The sequence below is a fragment of the Battus philenor genome, unplaced genomic scaffold, assembly GCF_028537555.1.
Source record: "Battus philenor isolate CCGP_79_NKW_IND1 unplaced genomic scaffold, ilBatPhil1.0.hap1 SCAF_24, whole genome shotgun sequence".
In the NCBI taxonomy this organism is placed as follows: Eukaryota; Metazoa; Arthropoda; class Insecta; order Lepidoptera; family Papilionidae; genus Battus; species Battus philenor.
Window position 1 is genome coordinate 2,472,227 of NW_027181687.1, and position 22,795 is coordinate 2,495,021.

The window sequence follows — 22,795 nt, forward strand, 5'->3', positions numbered from 1 at the left end:
GCTATTACTACTATTGTTCGTTCTACGATATTTGTATTTGTTCTACTTAGATTTTAGGCACTGCTTTGGTTACATGATAGATATATTTTATGCATACATGTATACTATGGGTTTATATTACTGTTTGTTTAAAAAATAAAATGATTAAAGTCAAAAATCTTGAAACAGAATTATAAATTACTTTAAATTAATTTATTGCACAATTTTTTAAAGTAGCTGTATTAAAATGCAACAATTAAATATCTTTACAATTACTACAAAATTTTAGACAAATAGTTTTAGGAAATCTGTCACGCGAATATGACATATTTTTTACCAATGGTTGGTATCTGTATTACCATTGGCTTAACTGCGCATGCGTACCGCTTTACCGACAGAAGCTCGCACGTAAATACGAAACGCGAAAAATCAATATTTATGACAATCAAACAAAGGCAGTGTCACATTGTATTTTTATATATTCTTAATTATTTTAAGTAATTAAAAATGATGCAAGAATTCGACGATGATTTCTTTTTTGAGGAGGACAAAATGTACGTGAGTTGACTCAAGTTATCTACCATTCCGCTTATCTGTCCTGGACGTAACATCCTTCCTTTTGTTTTGCAGAGTTGTCTGTTTAAATGCGATACGGCAAATGTTTTAGACGTAATTTTATATTGTTTCTGTGGTTATTGTGAAAGTATGTGGCAAAATAATAACGTTTACTCCTTCGAACCGAGAATATATCCGCAACTGTCAGCTTTACTGCTTCACACGATGTATGAAGATAAAATGTAAATAGAATTTAAAAATGGTCATATTATTTATTAGATTTACAATATTAATTATTTATTAATCGTCAACGTAGTTTTAATTCATTACGTAGAAATATCTTGTCACAGTTTCTGAAAAGTTTTTTACTGCATTACGATATTAAACGTATAATTTGTTTTAATAATATTTGCGGAAGTGTTTTACTGGCAGTGTTTTAATATTTATTGTCATTTTATCATTTTGGTTGTTTTGTTACTTAGTCGGGCCGGGAAAAAACATAGAAATAAACTTTTACTCACAATGGACGTGGACGAAAGGTGAGAAAGATTAAAATGAATACAGCAATGACATTAAAATTATTTATACACATTTCATTCAAATTGTTATTCTGTTAGTGCTTCTATCGTGTTGGACACTCCAAATGCTGATAAGGAACTAAATATTGTGGAAGAGTAAGTAAATTTTCGATAATTATTATGTATATTTAAGCTTTTAGGCCGCTTTATGCAAAAAAAAATAAACATAAAATTTTACGCTTTTGACTTGCTTGAATATTGGTTGTTTTCGTGTTGAGACTTCTACGTTCGAAAATTCCTTTTTTAAAATACATCGAACTAATAAACTAAAAACGAACTAACGAACTTTTTTAGACAATTTTTATTCTTCCTAACATTCCTGGCAATCTAAGTGTGAACAACTGGTCCGCGTACCAGTCTATTCAAAAGGATTGGTACGTGAGGTGTTGTTATTTATACAATAGAACAATTAAGAGTTTTCCTCTTCAACTTTTTGTTTAATACTAATGTACGTTAACCTATTTACAAAAGAGTTTTTTTACCGATTTTTTAAATTACAGTAAAAGCTCTTTATTCGCGGTGAATACAGAAGAGTATTTTGAATGGGATTTTAAGGGATACGTTACCAGGTGACAAAATAAAAAAAATATTAAAGAATTTATCTTATCTATTTAATTAAAGTTTTTGAACATTTTTATTGTTTATCTTAAGGCTTAAACAATGTTTCGAAGAATTTTGCCTTGCTTGGCAGTTTTTAAAAGCTCTTCAATTCAGACCGACCGATCGATTTGCTTCTTAAAAATACGACTTCGTTCCATAGACAGATCAGTGTTCATTGTATATCCCCCCTTAATTGGGGGAGTCCAATGCCATACAGCAGGCGTCTATCGGATGAAACGACGACGACTACCTAATTAAATTTTAATTAAGAAGTAGTAGTAGTAACTACGCAGTTTACCACGAATTTACTATGTAGAAGCCGGATCCACATAGCGTTGTGGTAAGAGGGTCCGGATAAGGTGCCCGAGGCTGACGACTGGCGTACCAATTTCAGACGCTTCGCTCACGGCGAGCTTTTGTAGCTTCGCTGTCGCTATCCGTGTTCACTCGCCCACGCTTCTTTCATGCTGAAAATGCAAAATAATACCTCCATTCTCTCCCCGTTGCGATGCAGTACTACGTTGATATCGTTACTATACCACGTTACAAATGCGACTAACCCCCGTTAGTAGCGATTCCGCCAATTTTTTACTTACCAGTAATCGCTGCACAGTCGCCATTAGGCGCTCAAAATGCACCACACAGGCGTCTTTTGCTCTTCCCGTCTTCGATTGGCCCCTTCCGCTCCCGTAGAGACTTTCGAAGCCTCCCCCTCCCTCTCCCCCTCCGGCTACATCAATCTGGACTAAGCCTCTCTATCCGGGAGTAAGGCTGCTCTCGTATATTCAGTGGCACAGTCTGTGCAACTGAAAGCTTCAAAGCCCCAAACCGGGTCTCCTTCTACCACCGAGGAGTTCAAAGCCGTTGCGAATATAGACTTCGATGAGGTTTCTGTATTTGCCAATAAGTTTCATAAAGCCTTCGGTCTTTTGGAGCGTTTTCTGGAGATTGCGAAACATTCGGCGCTTCTTGTCGCTCTTAAGGCGGAATTTAAATAAATAACCTCCGCTATCTTAACGCTACGATACTTTTTTTTAAGGCCCCCGCCATTGGGAGCCTCTCGTACCCCCTATCTGGTGGGACTTTTTTTTTAATTTATTTAGTTTTTCACAATCTTTTTTATTTTCTTTCTCTTCATTTATACATCATAAGATCTTTCATTCGGTTTTCTTTCACATTTCTTCTTTCATTCTCTTCTTACGCTACGATACTTAACCTCACATCAGGCACCCGTCCGGCGCGATGCACCGAACATGCGTCACACTAATATTCAAAACACCGACGGCCGGGTCAGGGTCAGCACGCGTCGCTCCCGACTGCCTAGTAGTCCTCGCTTCCCAAAACTTACACTACACTACAGTCACAACACTATACACCTACGCGGGTAGAGTCCCGAATCGGCCAGCATATAATTTTTAGCCCGCGAAATTCTTAATTCTAGACCTCAATTTCGATAAAGCTGCACAAAGCCTAAGCCGGCTATCAGCATAACCTCAATCACATCAAATGAGAGCATTCGTCACGGGCAAGAAACCTTAAGGAGGTTTTATTGAAATGCATTTGCGTTCTTCACCTACCACACTCTTCTCCTAAGTAAAGTTTTAAATTATTCTGCCTATGCTCGTTTCAAAAATAAGCTGACGTTTATTCTCACCAGGCCTAAATTCTATACCAGGTTATATAGATTTCTGTGTTATACCTCTCTATCCTTTTTCAACCGCACAAATTCTTTAAGAATTAATTTATTTTAATTTTATAAATAAGCTTTATCTTGTGAACGGAACTTTTGGACTCTACCATAAAAGTAGCGAAGTCAACTCATCTACTCACTTCAGATTATGATATCATCATCATCGCCGTAGGTAACCCATCACTTCACCCAAGCTTCCTCTGTTGTGGCCAGCATCCAGTGTCTTCAGACGACTTTATCCAGATCATCTGTCCACACTGTGACAACATATGGTGCTTGTCAATTATTAATTGCATTAGCTAAGCTGCCATCACTTCGGTACTTATAGTGTTTTTTATTTTACTCAGGGGTTCCTACGGCCTAAGGCCTAGGTTAAAACGGCCTGTTATATGCACACAGGTAGCATTAAAAAACAGATGTGCGTGAATATATATATTAATGTGATAATTTTGAAATGTTTAAATGAATTTGACGTTACAGATTGTCAAAGGAGGATATTCAAGATGCGACGGATTGCGTGTTCAACGATTTGAGACAGGAGAGATACTTGATTCAACACCAGGAGCTGATGCAAGTAGCTCGAATAGATCTGTAGATCTGCTAGATTGTAATGTACCCGGCATTTGATTTGGCACTATGAAAAAAAATTGTGTTGTAGAGCATCGCCTTTATCACGTAGTAACGTAAACGTGATTGCGATAGATAAAGGTAACGCTTATTACAAGACCGAACCTATATTCGGTTTTCCGACGTGACAAATCAAATGCCGGTTAATGTATTTTTTCATTATGTGTCGATGGGATAAGGCATTTGTACATCGCTAAATGTAGAGCTATTAAATTAAGCTATATTTAATGTACATATAACGTAAAATACTGGCAACATGTATTTTTAAAAATGAAGCTGTGATGTTCTTTTAAAAATTTAGATTTGGCGCGTAAATTGACAATTATAAATCTTTACTATTTGTGGTTATGTTGCCAAGGAAAAAAAATTGAATATTTAGAAAACAATAAAACATACTCAATTTAAAGATCTTTTATTTCAAACCTATATGAAATAGTCTAGTGATAGACATTTTATTATTTAAAAAAGAAGTCCTAATGACGTGTATTGATCAACCATTCTCTGTCATTATAATATACAGGTTATTAATGTAATAAGCTAATTGAAAACTAATTAACGCTACATTTATTTTAGTTAGTGCTAGTTATATTAATGTACGATTTTAATTATGTTTATTATTATGTTTTTATAATTTTATAAATGTCTTTTAAAAAGTATATTTCTTTGTAATGTTCATCTTGACATCGATCGATTTTTTTTGTTCCAAAACAAGGTAAAAGTAAAATAAAATAAGAGAATAAATATATATTTGTTTCGCATTAAAAAATCTTTAAAAACAATGTTGCTTCATACTTCCTTTAATATTAAGGATAATAAAACAAAGTTATTAGTGAAAAATCACACAATGTGATTGGTGACACGTGTAAAAGCTTGAAAGGGATGAATGTTTAGTTCATTTGCTGTTAATTAAATTTTAGAAGTTCGTTCAAGAAACCGTCTAAGATTCGTTCTGTTAGAAACTTGTAACATATAGACTTGATAATATATGCTAATTGCTAGTTGCGATCAAAGCGACAGATGTTTTTTTTTAATAAAACTTTAACAATGCAAAAAAAGAAACAAGTTAATCACTATTACACCATCCACTTACTTCATGATAACATTCATTGCTTAATATAATTCTCCCTATAAATTTCTGACTCTCTGAATTTCGGACTCTGACTTGCTATTGTAAGTCGCGAGATCGATTCCCAAAATTGCAACCTTATCTAATGTATAAAATTTCCATATCACAATGTTAGTTACCGTACTCCTCCGAAACGGTTTGACCGATTTTTACCAAATTTTATCTGCGTATTCAGTAGGTCTGAGAATCGGCTACTGTCTATTTTCCATACCTCTAAGTGATGAGGGTGGTCCACCCTTAAAATTTTTTTTTAATTTTTTTGACAAATTTTTTGATTTTTATTTTATTATGATACAGCATACAAAAATACATACAACCCTAAATTTTCACCCCTATACGAGCAACCCTTTTTATTTGTTAATTAAAAACTTTAATTTTTTTTTTGCAAAACAACGTTTGCGGGATCAGCTAGTTATTATATAAGTTTGCCACTGCTCGGAAACAAATTTCCATAAGGTGGGCACCGTCCTCTGCGTACCATAATACCACACTGCGATCGCTAGTCTGCCAAGATTGGCGATTATTTTATATCCCCCATAGATATCTTAGGGACAGGCCTGCACCTTGCAGTCAATGGGTTAATACAATGGAATTTTCAATATGACCTATTGGAAGTTGTCTATCCTGCGCTTATTGACAAATTTACAAGACAGTCCACTTTGACTCGTCTTACCGTCTCTGGCCACCACTTCACCCAGCGGATATCTGTTCTGTGCGGTATGTGGCCTGCCCAATAGAGATGGGCAAAATGTATACCTTACAATAAAACAATGATATAATTTCAATCTTGGGATATATATCACTCTTGCTCAGTACAGCACAGAGAGAGAATAAGGCAGCTAAGACTAAAAATATATACTTTATATCTTCGGCTCGTTTAGTTCAGACTTAGAACTCGGGCTACATAAAACATGGGAAAAATTCTTATTAAACCTTTTTTTGTTTTTTTTTTCATAAAGCGCAAAAAACTAAACGTCTGCGCCTGTTCCGAAAATCCGTAGTTTACATTTTTAATTCAAACATGCAATATCTGTCCGTATCTCTCTTTTACGTGTAAATTACTATATAAGCCCATCTTTTTCTCTCTAACTCTGAACGAGCCGTAAGACATCATGAAAATTGAGAATTGACAGAATGAAAATTGAGTCTTAACTATAATGATATAGATATAATTGAAACATGCGAGCTAGAGAGTGATTATATCTTTTGCAAAGATATATATCTTTCTTGTCTTTAGCTCGTGAGCTACTCATCTCTTCTGCCCTCTGCCACTCCTACTTGATAATCCACTGGGCTATGTCGGTTATTTGCTTAGTCCCCGGATCTTCTCATGCGATCTCGTGGAGAAATCCCGGGCATATCTCTCTCTATGTCTCATTGAGCTACTGCGAGTTCGCTAATAAGGCCCAAGGCGACAAGTCACGATGCAGTGCTGTATGTCATCACCGGTAAAACCCTCCTCGAGATAACATCATCAAATGACTTTGCTATTAAAATGTAGTATGATATAATGATTTCAATCTGGTACATTTAACCCTTTGCGTACGACGACAGTTTCTGCCGGGTTAGGTGGCAAATCGATTCGAATTTCGAAAATGTGTCGGGAACGTTTAGGTACAATAAAATTTCGAAAAGACGTCAACAGTTGAAGCACCTTCTCAAGTACCAGTAAGGCATTTCTATTGCTAGTGTTGTAGCCGTGAAATAGCCATGGCCGACCGCAAAGGGTTAAAGTTTCTCTGTAGTACGACTAACGAAATTTATACTGATTATAACCCTTTCCTCTCCAATGTCGAGTGTCACTCGACACTGATTTTGTTCCACAAGCTCCACTGTCGAGTGATACTCGACATGATGTAATACTTCTTTTTGCGGAAAATTTTAAAACAGCAAAGATTTTTGTTACAAAAATGTTTGAATCACGAATGAATGAAACATGTTCTAGAATCGCAAGATACTATAATTCAATTAAATTTTATCGATGCTACATAACAGCCTTGGAGTGGAAAGGGTTAAAATAAGTCAAACGGATCGTTCTAGGGGAATGACGGTGACTTCTGGCAGCGTCGTGCTAAGCAAAGACGAGAAGAACCTCATCGGCATCAGCATAGGCGGCGGTGCTCCGCTGTGTCCCTGTTTATACATTGTACAGGTAAGACATTAGATTAGTGATATACAGGATGATTAGTTACAGGTGTTAAAAAATTTAAAGCTGTGAATGTATACCCATAAGTAAATAAAAACAGAAATAATGTTATCTTTATTACACACCACGCACAAATGCGCACAAGCTCATGCAAACACGCTCGCGCACACGCACACACACGCCGACGCTGACACACGCGCGCGCTCACACACGCACGCACACAAGCGCGCTCACACACTCACGCGCGCAGATATGTGTGTAAGTGTGTATTTTTATATATATATATATATATGTATGTATATATATATATACATATAATTTAAATTTCCTTTTTTTTTCTCTTTTTCTTACCTCTTGTCTTTGTTAATTTATCACTGCATCGCCTAAATATCTTCTGTATTAAGTTCGCCGTTATACTTTGTATATAACAAGTGTTAAATAAAAAATCACAATACTGCTTACATCATAATTTACCTTCAATGTCTATTATTACAGATCTTCGATAACACGCCGGCCTCTAAAGATGGTACTTTGCAAAGTGGTGATGAGTTGGTTGGTGTGAACGGGCAGAGTGTTAAAGGGAAAACTAAAGTGGAAGTCGCGAAGATGATACAGGCTGCCAAGGTGAGCTGACCATTATGTGAAGTTTCTCCTGAGATATTAATCATTTAAATAAATAAAATTAAAACTGTTACCGTGAGAAAGACAACAGACTCAATACTATTTAGATTTTGATTAAATAAGTTTTTATTTTATAATTCGTTTGTACTAACATATAAAAGATATTAGTAATCATATAAATATATTAGGGGTACCGTAAAGTTATATCACTTTATTAAGTTATACACAGGACTAGATTTTCAACAAATTTTTTATCATCAATATATTCACCTTTATTATCAAAAAGCTTTTGCCATCTAGTATACAAATTTTCAATGCCGAGGCGGTAACAATCGGTTTTTCTGTAAAATTTTTCGACAGAAACTGCATTACTTTCCGGTCCCCCTAATATATTTGACCTTTCGGGTCATATACTCTACACGCTTGATATACAACGACATATCACGCATCAAGAGAACTTAGCCATGTTTGACTTATGTATATATATATACTTCTGGTACTCTATATCTACACCATCATTAACTACCTTTATATCTCAGCCAACGTTCTAGAACGTTCAGAAATGGATAATCGAAGTCAATTCTAGCAAAAGTGACAGTCAAATGCTATGGCCGAAGAAAAGTGTCGACCTGAATAACAAACTAAAACTTAGTGTTTATGTTGCTAATGCGTGAAAAAAGCCGGCATTTATACGCAAGACCGTGCTAAATTAGTGAATGCACGAATTTAAATCCGTGTGTCTCCAAATTGTTGTAGAGTCACGGGCGCGAATCCGCGACATCTACAAGTGCCATTTGGGCATCACAGTAACAATGTGGTAGCTTAAAGAGTAATGTTTTGTTACTTATGTTGACAATACTGACCTTTCTAAACAAATTTACATTGGTATAACGAAAACAGTTCCGATTGTTACCTTAAAAGATCAAAGCGAGCCTTTATAATGAATGAATATATTTCAGGACGAAGTAACAATAAATTACAACAAACTCCATGCAGATCCGAAACAGGGAAAATCGTTGGATATAATTACGAAGAAGATGAAGCATAGGTTGGTGGAGAATATGTCGTCAGGTACGGCAGACGCTCTGGGACTCTCCAGAGCGATCCTATGCAATGACACCCTTGTCGCCAAGATGAACGAAATGAGAGAGACGGAGAATACTTATAAGAGATTAGTGGAGAACGCTAAAAGGTAAGTGTGACGTCATCATCATTATTTCAGATGTAGAATGCCTACTACGGGATACAGGCCTCCTCCATAAATTTATAAAAGAACTGGTTGAAGGCAGCCAGCATTCAACAACCTTAATGGTGGTGTCGTGTTTGCACTCATCTGTGCTTGGTCTCCAGAACCTTAAAGCTCCTTTGGTTATCTATTCCGCGCGATGTGTGACTCTATCACCTTTTTTGAAATGTTTATAAGATTGTCCGTCTGAACGAATCCATTTCTCTTCTCGAAACCGTAACTGCATAAGCCTTTAGAGCCGAGTTCAGAGCACATAGCGATGATAGAGAGGTTTTTTGGTCGACGCAAGTCCCACATAACCACACATCCTTGCAATATCTATGTGCTTGTATACAAGAAAAAATATGTACATACTAGCTTTAGGTTTGGTACCCACACATATTTCTTTATACTATATATACCTATATCTGTATCAAAATCTGTTTTTGTGTCTAAATCAATTTGTTTGAGACATTTTTGTTACCGGGTAGACTGAATGTTTTATTTGCTCTTTATACAAATTCGTTTATATTCTCTTCGTTTACAATAATTACATCTAATATTGTATAATACAATATTGCCTGGAATGGCTTGTAGTTCAAGCTAGGGGTGTATAATATTACAGCACATTCACTAGATGGCGCTACATAGCAATATAGGTATCGATAAACTTCATACTGTTGCAAGCGACGCAACTAGATGGCGTTGTCGTCAACACAACTTCCATAATCGTTTTCTTTACCTGTATCAATTTTTGTCTTAAAACCGTTATACGTAAACATTGCTATATTTAAATTTAAAGGCGCTATAGCTTATGTTGATACTAGTGCGTGGTAAAGCATAGAACTTAACAATTAAACACATTGTTAATAAACCGACCTGGTTTACGTATAAAAGACGACCTTTCTTGACGAAGGAACTAGGGAGTCGATAATGTAACTGTGATCGATCTCTCATATTGAAGCACAATTGAAAGTCTAATTATTGAGTAAACTTTATTAATCTCTCTATTTGACTAGCGCTTCGCAGGTGTTTTTATCTAATTTCTGGGTTCTCACACAGGACATACTTAATGTGAATAATAAACTTTTGATTACTTTGCTAAATGTAAATACATTGTGACGTCACTACCGGCAGAAACGGTTTTGAATAAACAGGAATACATTAAATGCAACAAGTAGGTAGTAGGCGCTTAGTCTTAAACCGTTTTTAAGGTTGTGACGCGATTATTTTGCTTACAGAGACCATTATTATAAATATATTGTAATGTCACAGTTAGTATATCTATTTTATTGAATACGTTGCCAAAGGAAATTCGAGCTGAGATTGTAAATCGCAGGAATTGCTCTTTAGAATTCGTCGTCGTTATAGCTCGATGACCACTGCAAGGTGTAAGCCTCCCCCATAGATATTTGTGGGGGGGATATAACATAATCACCACACGTGGCAGGCTAGACACAACCGCTGCTACCAATCCTGTGGAAACTTTTTTGTAAGCAGTGGCAATCCTATGTAATTAATGCACAAAGTGTGAATTTATATATTTTAATTAATCCCGGGAATCGAACCCACTACTTACCATCGAAAATCTCAGCCCTCTACTGTTAAAATATCAACGCTCGATGAAAAAAATATGACGGCACTCTTTCAATTTAGACGTACCGTCATATATTTTATCGAAGTACCCACAAGTTTAAAAATATATTTTCTTTTATACATTGGCCCCAATTTTTATCTCTACTTTTATTGCTTAAAGTCTTGTAATGTTTCAATTGTTAGACAAAATTATAATAACGAATTCATTTAATTTCAGAATGCTGAAATCATATTTCGATCTGCTTCAAACTTACAAGGCTCTGGGTGACGTTTTCGCTGCGATAGGAGTAAGAGAGCCCCAGGCCAGGGCGTCAGAGGCCTTCACAAAGTTCGGCCAGTATCACAGAGAGTTAGAGAGGGACGGCATCAAAATGTTAAAGACACTAAAACCGGTAACTATTACGTACATTAGCACTAGATAACGTCACTTGAATTAGTTATAAATACAGAGTGATTATTACTGTTTGTTTGTGTATGTAGATTAGATGTAGTTCATACATTTAAAAAGATAGAGCTATATTTTCGTTTTTAAATACAGGGTGGATTTTTTTAACGCCACCTGGAGGGAAAGTAATATACATACTGAAGATGGACAATTTTAATCAAAGAATACATTTCTCATTTATGGGGATATGTTAAAAATCAAATCTACCGAAATTCCTATACTACTGTAAACGAGTTAAAAGCTGAGGTACACAATATGATTTTAAATATTCATCACAACCCGATGTTAAAAGTAACCGGGAATGAATTCATTAAAAGAATAAATTTCTTTATCCAACAAAATCGAGCTTATTTTGAGCAACGTTTAATTATTTTTTTTTAGATTTAATGATTTTCCTTGTGTTTAATGTAACACGTTTGTCAGGGATGTGTTCCTTATGGTTTACCCTATCGATCGATGGCGTAAAAGTACAGGGTGTTTTTTTTTTTTCGGATTTCACGGGTTTCGAAAATCTGTGAATGCAGTTCTGTTTCTTTTATAAAATAAAGGAATGTTTCCTTCCTTTGAGTAAAATTGTCCATCTCCAATATGTACAGTACTTTCCCTACAGCTGGCGTTAAAAAATTCCACCTTGTATATGTTTTTTTTTCCTAGGCACATTATTTTTTTTTTCTACTAACATTATATACACTTATTTCACGTAAACACTTCACAAATGGTTAACTGGTAGAGAATGTCTTTGGCATAAAGTACCGTTATACTTTGTATCGTCGTCTTCTTTTCATTCCACAGACGCCCACTGCAAGGGGTAGGGCTCTCCCAAAGATATCTATGTGAGGATATACCACAATCGCCACGCTTGGCAAGCAAGCAAGGTTAGCGATTACACTATGTTATTATGGTACATAGACGCTGCTGCTTTTTCTCTGGAAACTTCTATATGGGCAGTGATAGTCGTATATAACTAATACACCTAGTATTATATAATATTGTATTCCGGTATTCAAACTGCAAACGCCAACCTAACTGCACCAGCAAACCACTTTTGCACATGATATCGCGTCATTCACAATAGAACAATACACTACTCATCACACTACCTGTTCTTAGAGGGCGGCAGCCCGCTCCCTAACTATGAACAGCTTGGGCGATCCGAGGTTGGATCCAGATCCTTGGCTCGCCTGTGGTTCACGCTGCCGTCCCAAGTCGCATATACAATGCGATTAAAATAAGAATAGGACCGGCCTAGCGCCATGTTGTGACGTCACAACGGGAACTTGGTATAGTGTGCAAAAAAAGCAATGTTAAAAAATAATACCAGTGGCTAAAGTCACTCGCTCGGTTACCTTCGAAGCAGTTTCCAAATGCTTAATGAAACTTCCAAATACATCGCGCGATATATGAATATTGCCATATGGCCCTGGTACAATTCTTGCTTGTTTTAACTGGTCCAACAACATAAATCGTACTTATCAACATTGCTGATAATCTCTCGAGCTCGCCGATGTAAAACACTACCTATTTTGCTCATTGTAGAACAAATTAAACAATCAACCAAAACAATTATTATTATTTTTTTATTTTATATATTTAATGCTGACCGTACTTATATGAGTGAAGTTAGCCGAGAGCCCGTCCTATTCTTATTTTAATCGCATTGTACATCATCAACACTACACAGCTCTACTTGGGTAGAGCGGTTTACTACGTGCGAATGTCACCGTACAACTGGAATGCGTCTGTCCAGCTTCTGTTTTATTTTTAAGTTTACGGACCCTTCCGCTGCGTGAACTCAGTTCCGATGAAGCTGTAAAAGCCTCCGAGCTAAAAGCATCAACTTGGAGTGCTCCTGCGTTGGATTTGATTGTTAGATGTATCAACCATGACTAGAAATGTAGTTTCTAAAAATTAATAAATATTTTTATAACTATCGATTTAGATTCTAGCAGACATGGGTACGTACTTGAACAAGGCTATACCGGATACAAAGCTTACAATAAGGAAATATGCGGATGCGAAATTTGAATACCTCTCGTACTGTCTCAAGGTGAAGGAAATGGATGATGAGGAATACGGATATAACGCGCTGCAGGAACCGCTCTACCGCGTGGAGACAGGGAACTATGAGTACAGGTAACTATTAATATTTAATAGAATCAGGCGTTACCTCGTGGAAGTCCATCCTAAGTAAGAAAAGGACCAATATTTAGCCACTTCCGCACATGCAGTGGTAGTCATGTCAACACAGAGTGTGTTTGGCACTAATCGGTGTAACATAACTCCTGAATATGCCCCGTGGAGGTGTGAAACACGTGTTGAGTGATTTGGCGGTGGCGGTTGTGTGATTCGCATTGTTTGCCGCATACGCATTTATCAGCGGACTGGCGGGCGGTGCATTTTATTGCATAACTACCACTGCATGTGCGGAAGTGGCTAAATATTGGTCCTTTTCTTACTTACAGGTGAGTTATTATACAGTGCGATACTTAGTTCAACGAGATGAATACTTAATGTATAATGTTAACTTAATGAATGAAAACAATTAAAAAAAAGTATAACAACAGACGTAAATACGGCTCGAATCGTTTATTTTATTTTTTTTTATCATTTTGTCTAACGAATTTTTATTATGTAACAGTGCTTTCGGCAGGATTAATTAATTCTGTATTTTACAAAAGAGCTGTGCGTTGTATTTATAACCAAAATAATTGGCATTGTGATGGTCGCTTCTCATTACATATATAATAATATTATTAAGGCTCCAAAATTTAGATACTTTTATTTAAAATAATAACTGTTCATAAAAAAAATTTTTACCAATTCGAAGTTTGAATATGGAGTGACGTATTAGTATCTATTCTTCATAATCTAGCTTCTGGTAACGTGATATTACATCAGCGGTTAAGCCGTATACAAAAAGAAAGCTGGCAGCCGGCGCCGATCTACCAGCGCTTATCGGAACCACCAAGCGCGAGTAATCTGCGCTGGTAATAGAGTTTCTATATAAAGAGCAAAACCAGCGCCGATAAGCGCCAACAAAGCATGTTGGATACTATCGGAGTCGTTCGGCGCTGGTAGATCGGCGCCGGCTGCAAGCTTTCTTTCTATATACGGCTTTAGATGATCGTATGTAACTCAAATCACGGGTCTGAGGATATATACAAAGTTCCTCGAGATATCTTAGGTTTTTACCTAAACAGATGGATATATAATATATTGCAGTTGATCAAAAGGTGTGGAACTTGGTTTGTTGACTCGTTTGCATGGTTAATTTATGTACAAATTCATTTAAGTAACTGTTATTTCTGACCAGCTCTCTGACTGACTACACTGATCTTTTTATGATATTAAAAATAATGAACGATACAAAAGTGCGCGTAAATACCTAATAATCTATCAAACCTATATAATTGAATTTAGTTCATAAATATATATATATATATAAATATATATATATATATACTATATAATATATATATACTATATAATATATATATACTATATCCAAAAATCATTACCTTCCAGAAATAACAAATAATGCAATGATAATATTGTTAAAAACCGTTTAAAAAAAATGTTAATTATCTATAGCTGTAGACTGTACCACCAGAAGTTATTGGCTTGTCACATATCCAATAGAAAAAAATATATATTTCAGAGTGATCACTGCTATAAATATAAAAACTGTTGTACCTTCCAGATTAATCTTGAGATGTCGCCAGGAGGCGAGGGCGAGGTTCGCTCGCCTCAGGTCCGACGTCTTGGTCAAATTGGAACTGCTTGATAACAAGAAAACCCAGGACGTGGCTTATCAGCTCAAGAGGTTCATACAAGGCCTGGCGGTTTACCACAAGTAAGTACCTACCTTACCAATTTTGCAACGTAAATATATATTTTTTATTAAAAAAAATTGTTAATGTAACTAATTTGGCTTAAATTTTGAACTGATCGCAGCAAACACCGTCTACTTAGTGTGGACATCTGATCATCTTTAGGTCACCAGAAGACTCTGGATGCAAGCAGCTACCATAGTCTGTTGGGCTTGCTACAGCTATAATAATGATGACTTGTAATTTGACCAACTAGACCAGTGTTTCCCAACCTTTTTTGTGCTATATCCTACTTAAGCCTTTCAAAAATTCTTACGCTCTCCAATGTAACATACATCATTTCAATATTAAAGCGATAGGGTTAAAGTAGTGTCGAATTCATTTTTGAATTGCCCCCCAGGGGGCGAGGGCCTCTCGTAGGGAAACACTGAATTAGACAATCATCGTCATTGGACGGGACCTGCGTCTAGCGTCTTACCATCTCTTTAAATAGTTCACCTCCACAACCTTAACACCCCAGCACCTATTTGTTCTAAATGCTATATGATTTCCCAATACCACTTCAACATGCCCGTCAGCCGGGTTGTATGGTTAATAACAGTTTCCCAACCTTTTTTGTGTCCTGCTCCACCACAAAATTCTTATAACCCCTATATAACATACATATTTCTTATATTAAAGCGAAACGGTTAAACTAGTGTCAGTCTATTTTGCAAATGCTCTTATTAACTATCAAATTGCCCCTCGTTGGGAAACACTGGTTTAGACCATAGTAAATTGGAAGAAATTCACATTTACCAGTTGATGCAAGTTCTCTAGAAATTACAAGTGCATTTATTTTTACGTGCAACATCAAATCTGCTCATCTTTTAAAATAAAAGCAATATCTCTTTTATTTAACAAGCCATTACTGTTTACTTTTTTGAATAACTTTTTTTTTCTCAGTGAAACTGTGGAGCATTTGAAAGAGAACTCCACGTTATTCCCAGTAGAAGTTGATTTGTCACAGAATGCTTTCCAGTACAAATCCACAACTCAAATTATACAGGTAACATATTACAATTAGAAACTCTACACATTATATACTTATGGAAAATTCAAAGTAACCGTTAGAAGATTTTGGTAAATAGTATTTATTATACTATAATAGTAGATATATATAAATATAATAGTAGATATTGGAAATTGGTAATAAAAGCTTTTAAAAGGGTGAATGCATAAGTGCGTTTGTTTTTGTTTGGTTCCTATCAAAAAATAAATTTAAAAAAAGTTTTGTGAGAAAAGTGATTTATATTGTATAATCTCTATTATTTTAAACTAACATTCATAACTATCATTTATAATTAACTAAATTACTCTGCCGCTTTTAGACTGACATTTAAGTTACTAATATTTTAGGATAACTTAGACGACGAAGACCTGGAATACGGTAAAGAAATGCAGGAGTATCATGACGTGTCTGACGAGGAAAGAGAAAAGAAGACACTCAATAGAAGACCGAGCAAAGAAAAGGAAGATGACTCATCCGAACAGTTGCTGCCAGATTTGACAGCTGATAATTTTGACAGTGACGTCAAGGCTGAAACTGACCACTTGACACTTTTGACAGAGCTGGGCTTGATCGACACGAACACAGCCACTCAGCCAGATGAGTTTGGCGATTTTCAAAATGGTTTCATGGGTGCCATCGATCCTAAGGAAGAAAACGGATCTGAAGATGTATTCGACAAATTATTAAGCGATTTAAATGCCACTAAATAATTGTAACGTTATTTTTTGTTTGTTAATAAATATTATGAATTGTGTTTTACTTATAATTGTTATATTTTATTATTGATAATACTAAAAGTATATCTGTCATTGACCTTCTAGTTAACAAATATATACAGGAGTGTAAATTTCAATTTCTGGTTACATTTACTTGTCAACTGCATAATTTTAAAGCCTATAGCAAGTCCTGGTCCCAACGAGATGCCAGGACATATCATTGAGTCTTTATTTGTAAATGAAATGTTTAGTGAAAAACTGATATCACAATGAAGGGACATTCTGTGACCTCCCCGAGCCCAGAACTCAAGTCACTGGGTTTTTATTTTGAGGTTACCTCAAGAACCTCGTTTATGCCAATATATACAGCGATAATTAAAACTTTTTTTCTGAAAAATCTAATTCCGTTTATGTGATACATTTTCTTTTCTTCGCCTCGCAGTTATAATGACGCCAGTACTATAGCCGAGAGAGTTTCAAAAAACCTTGTAACAATTGTAAATAAGAGAGAGCGAAACATAATTCAATTATAATTAAACAATCCTCTAAATTGCACATTATATAGCATATCATGGACTATGTGGCTCATTAAATTCTTTACTCTTGCGTAAACTTCGTATTCCAATATGTAAAAATTATTTTGTTACCAATGTTTTATACTTTAATTTTTCTTATCAAAATAAACTGCAATAAGCCGTGTATTAAAATTTATGGAATATAAATTCTTAGGATTTTTGGCGTATTTTGTATCTGTTTTTAATATACCCTGCTAAAGAAGCGATGACAGTTCAGATATTAACCCCTTTATATGTGTACAAATAAAACGTTTTAATTATTAATTTCTTTTATTTACAAAAATATTAAAAATTTTGTCACTAAACGCAGTCGGCAATTTGTACAATATAATTCTAGTTTTTATAAATTTTACTCACAACTATAATCTATTTATTAGGCATTATCTGTAATGTCAATGTTCCATGAAATATGCTGAAAACAAATGTTGATACAAAAATTAAAAAACATTCTTTTAAGATTCAAAGCAACCAATTTGTACATATATGAAAAAAGTCATAAATGAAACTTGAAATATAAAAACCCGCTCGATAAATTAAAAATAATAAAATTGCTTTATGACTATGATCCATGATGCTTTTGTCCTTGCATAACGATTATGAAAGAAGAATATTTTTATTGCGTACAAAAAATCCTTTTTTACTTACTAACTATACTTCGTATATTCAGGTATTTAACTAAATTAAAACAATATTCAAATGTCAAAATTGACATAACTAAAATTGCCACGAACCACAAACCTTTATTTAAAATCGGTGAAAAATGCTACGTGACAAAATTAAGAAGCACTATAGTATAGCGGCGAATTTAGGTCGGCGACTGTTATTTATATTTCGCCGAATAACCAGACACCATAATGGATTACGAAATGTTGTCTGTTGAACATACATTTTTGTTTTCTAGAATTTCATTTAGTTTTCTTATTAATCTCTAATACATTTAACTCTATTTATAACTTTTGATTTTGTGCCGGGCCTGTTGGTTCTATTCCTTTACATCACTAAAGAAAAATTACGTGAAAAAATATTTTCAAAGAAAACTAAATATTGACAAGCTCATTTTTATACGTAGAAGAAACGTGGCCCAAAGAAAATTACTTATCATATATACACCACAGAAAGTATAGACTTGTATTCATATACGGGCTTTAATTATTGTACTCACTCGATAGTCACACACTTTAAAGTCGTCACCGATATCTAATATGTAAAATGATAGGTGCCAAAACACTTATTTATGCTACATACTATTACTATTTAAAACGTAGCCACGTATTTTAAGTTGACAGATGTCATTATGGGATTTTTTTTAATTATCTACTTATGATGATTATCCTAAGTAGATGAAAATATGTTAAGATCGAAATTATTGAACTTACAACTTTCCACAGAAATAAATTTTAGATCATGCTTGAATGGCAACATTGACATTGATTTATTTACATAATTTTGGTGTGTTTCTTTTTTGAAATATAACTTTCAGTGTGGAACGCCATAATGTTTATGTGGAACTGAATGTGGAATTACGTGAGGGACATGGGGAACTACGTGAGGCACCACATGAGATGCTACAGGTTTCTTGCCTCCGTGCGTGTGGTCAAAATAGTATTTTAGCCGATCCACGTGGTAAGGATCTATTATAAATAGCTCTGGTTTCACTGGTTTCTTCGCAAGCTTCTTCGTGAACAGATTTAACAGGTCCAACTGTTCCAATTTCTTTAGATCTATGTCGGCTGCCAATTTATGTATGGTGGTCGCGGCTTTATCTTTTAGAGTCTTGATATGTGTGACCACCTTGTCTGATATATGTTGCAATGTGGCTTTTGATGTCGAACCCTTTACGACGAAGAGAAGCGTAATCTGCAAGTGAGATTATAGTTAAACAAAACACTGTAAATTACCAATAATTATCTTTTGACTGTTTATAATTAGACGAAAATTGTTACAAAATTAACGAATGTAAACTTCATACAGAATTAACATTCCATTTTGAGGGTGAAATAGTTTAATTTAAAATAATATAAATTATTTTTAATTTAAGTATTTTAGTTTAAGTGAAATTATTTATTTTCAAAATAATTTCAAAGTAAAATAAAAATGTCAACAGAAGAATAATTAAATTGTCAAATCGAAATAATGTCAATTGTTGTCTTGTGTCAAAAATAACAAATCCAGAATAACAAATGTCAATGTGACATTGACAGATAAATGGCCATTGTGACAATGTGTCGGAATATCATAATTTTTTAGTCATAAAGTTTAAGTGGAATCACGAATAATGACTACGATATAATATTTACGGTACTTACAAACAAAACGATCCTCATGATGAGTGGAGTCGTAGGACTAGCGTTGAAGACTGGAGCTGCGTGAGCGACAGACTCTTCATATAGACTAGAGGCGGCATGCAAATTGATAGCACGCACGGCTTATTCTGATTATGATTTACGTTACAGCGGTGTTGTATAAATGTTGTTGATCATAATTATGTTAATATTCATCGATTACGTACACAAATGTATATTTGACGCAATCTGATAGACTTCGTCCTATTAATACGACAATAGTTTTAACATCTCGGGCACCCTTAAATCGGAATGCTAAATTCATACTGATTGATAGCCTATAAATTGTATTCACTAAGTTGCAAGGTTAAATGGCAATACAGGATCTTTAATATATATAAAAGGGTTGCCATAGTCTAACAGCGTGTGAGTGGCTCGTTTGGCACGACCAAACGCCGCATCGTCCTAAAACCGAAACATGACGACTCGAGTTCACGCATGACGCGATGATAATAAGACAAGTCATGTACACAGCACACCGTCATAGTCGCTATTCGATAACCGGTCTCGTCGAAAGCCAGGTCGGAAGTCAGGTTGGATTCTTCTCCCAGCGCTATCGTTTTCCAAAGTGGTAGTAGTGTTATTAGCTAGGCAATAGCAACCGACTACGGTTTTACGGGGCTCTTTTTTTTGGTTTCGGTGGGGGAAATCTTCCGGTGTTCAAGATGCCCCGCCTCTGGGGGGAGGACAGGGGCATGTGGGATTCCTACTCATTAAAACTCCCCCCGTTGGTCACCCTCTGCGCTATACGGGGGACCGCGGTATCTCCTGGTCAGGGATCGCCACGCTGTCTTCCCTCGCGCCGTGCTACTTTTAATAGCCCGTCCCGGGGTATGCGTGTACGCATCCCTCGAACCCCTGTGGTGCTATCACGATGGTGCGAGACCACGAGAGACCACGAGTCCACTTACAGGGCTCCCTTGAGTCGGAATGCTAAGCGGGTATTATCGTCTAGTGACATCATAAGCTATGATCTCCTTGCGAGGGTCCTTGTACCAACACACTTCATGGAGCTTCCACCGAAACGATCTAAGAACTCGATGGCTTCTCATTTCGGTAAAATAGCAATGTGTAGTAAAGGTATCTGCAAATGCCATTTGGACAGACACAACATCACATCAGGTAAAAATACGGGCGAAGCTTGAATAAATATACACCCTTGTACTTCGGACTTTATGTAGTTATTACTTCCAAGACCCACCGGCCCTAGGAAGAGTCCCATAATAACTTTAACTTCAACCTAAGCCATACTTATTCCTCTACACGCTGTTTCTTTTCAGTAAGCGTGATGGTTTCATTCGTCATCGTTATCGTTTAAGGCGATATACGCAATGCACAGATTAGGTCTGTCGAATGATCGCCTTCCCGCAACCTTAATTATGTGGCCTGTTCCCTCTATTTATAAATACAAAATAAACTTAGTAATCTCTTAGTTTAATCGCAAATCGTCTACCGTTTACCCAGAATAAGCCCTCAAGGGAAAGTAATCTATCAAAATTCAGCCCACAAGGCTGCGATCGTTTAAAGAATCACAATTATAATCGACTCAATATTTTTTTGTATAAGCTATAACATACAAGCGTAAACATTGTTAGCTAGTACATCGTATTTACAATTTTATTCCCTTGCAATATCAAATGCATTCCCTTGTTAACGGATTCAAACATGATATGACGTTCTCCAGTTCATACGCTACGTATTATAAAACAATATATCAAAAACATACCGTAATTAATTTATAAATAGAGTTGAAAATTTAATGAATTTAAATACTAAAAACGAAATAAATGCACACACGTTAAGGGCAATTACATAATTATTATACAATAATTACTAGTGTGTTCCGGCGGATCCGCTTGCTTTCGATTTAATTGTTTACTTCTGTTTGTGGTTGATTATTGTATATCTTGATATAACATGGGCGTTTTAGAGTTTTAACGTAAGTTTTGACTATTTTAATTTCATTTTTTTTAAGGTTTTTCTTTATATTTAAGCGTTTTGAATATAAATCTAATTACGATAAATACTACAAAGTAAACACAATAATAATAGTAAAGTGACAAAACTTCATCTCGTACTACTATTTGAAACTGGTTTAACGACTTCGAACATGATCGTCATCACATCTCACTGATAAACTGCGTGAGGGATGTCCTAAAAGAAGAAGAACACTACTCGCCATATGTTCTCTTTCCGATGAACACTCTAGCCAGCAAACACCAACAGGCCAAGCCAAAGTTCACCCCTCTCGGGTGCCCTTGTGTCGGAATGCTAAGCGGATACTATCGACGTGTAATAGCCTAAAGCAAGGTCCCCTAGTGGGACCCTTGAACTTACTCACTGGAGCGATCACCGAAGCGATCTAAGAACTCTGTGACCTCTTCTACCCCCTCAAATCGGTCTGGTAAAAAAAAATATGAAAACTTTCTGTTGGCCCCCAAATTTATTGATAATATCATTAAATATCTATGTGAGGCTTTTATTTTTAATCATAACGAATTCTAATTAATAAAAATCTAGTTCACGGACCCTTTCACTCTGTGAACTCAGTACCGATGAAGCTGTAAAAGCCTTAGGGCTAACATCTTCAGAGACAATAGAATAATAAATAAAATAGCCGCTTGAGCAAGTTCGAAAATTAAATACTTTTAGTTAGTTTCGTTTCTAATCCTGGAATGAAAGAAATAATATGTAGGAGTTTGAACTAAGGCTCCCCTCGACCCTCTGTTACATTAAACAGTCGTAATCTGTAAACGCAATCATCTGTCAATCTGTAAATCTGTCAAAAAATAATATTTTAATTTCGAATTTTAGTCAGTGACAGATATTTATCCTCAAATGACACTTTTAATTAAATCGATAAAAACAATTGGACAAACATTTCGAGTTATATTCGATTGAAAGTATTTAAGTTCACTATCGTTAACTAATAAATCACAATGAACACATTGTCGCGCGGGTGACAGACGTCGAATATACAACATCGATAATACGTCACGTACTCCACATCGATTGTAAAATGTGCGTGGGCGGAAAATTAAATAAGTACAATTGGCGCGAACCTAATTTTAAACAAGGAAGAAATATTGCAAG

The 22,795-nt window shown here is 35.6% G+C and overlaps 1 protein-coding gene across 2 annotated transcripts; it reads left to right on the forward strand.

The window, feature by feature from the left end:
- Positions 1-682: 682 nt before the first annotated feature.
- Positions 683-16,779, forward strand: PICK1 (protein interacting with PRKCA 1). Of its 2 annotated transcripts, none has more exons than XM_068768077.1 (9): positions 683-776; positions 7,196-7,307; positions 7,797-7,925; positions 8,882-9,114; positions 10,961-11,135; positions 13,128-13,321; positions 14,889-15,041; positions 15,964-16,066; positions 16,417-16,779. In XM_068768077.1, the coding sequence occupies exons 1-9, from the start codon at positions 685-687 to the stop codon at positions 16,777-16,779; spliced, it is 1,554 nt and encodes a 517-aa protein (XP_068624178.1). In that variant the 5' UTR covers positions 683-684. The 2 variants fall into 2 exon arrangements, with proteins under 2 accessions (XP_068624178.1, XP_068624179.1); XM_068768078.1 differs by having other exon boundaries at positions 683-761.
- The last annotated feature ends 6,016 nt before the right edge of the window (positions 16,780-22,795 follow it).

Excerpts from the sequence above, each read along its gene's own strand:
- PICK1 (XM_068768077.1), top strand. The coding sequence starts at position 685 with ATGTGGCAAAATAATAACGTTTACTCCTTCGAACCGAGAATATATCCG. Across the intron at positions 9,115-10,960 it reads TTAGTGGAGAACGCTAAAAG|AATGCTGAAATCATATTTCG; the intron begins GTAAGTGTGACG and ends ATTTAATTTCAG. Across the intron at positions 11,136-13,127 it reads TGTTAAAGACACTAAAACCG|ATTCTAGCAGACATGGGTAC; the intron begins GTAACTATTACG and ends CTATCGATTTAG.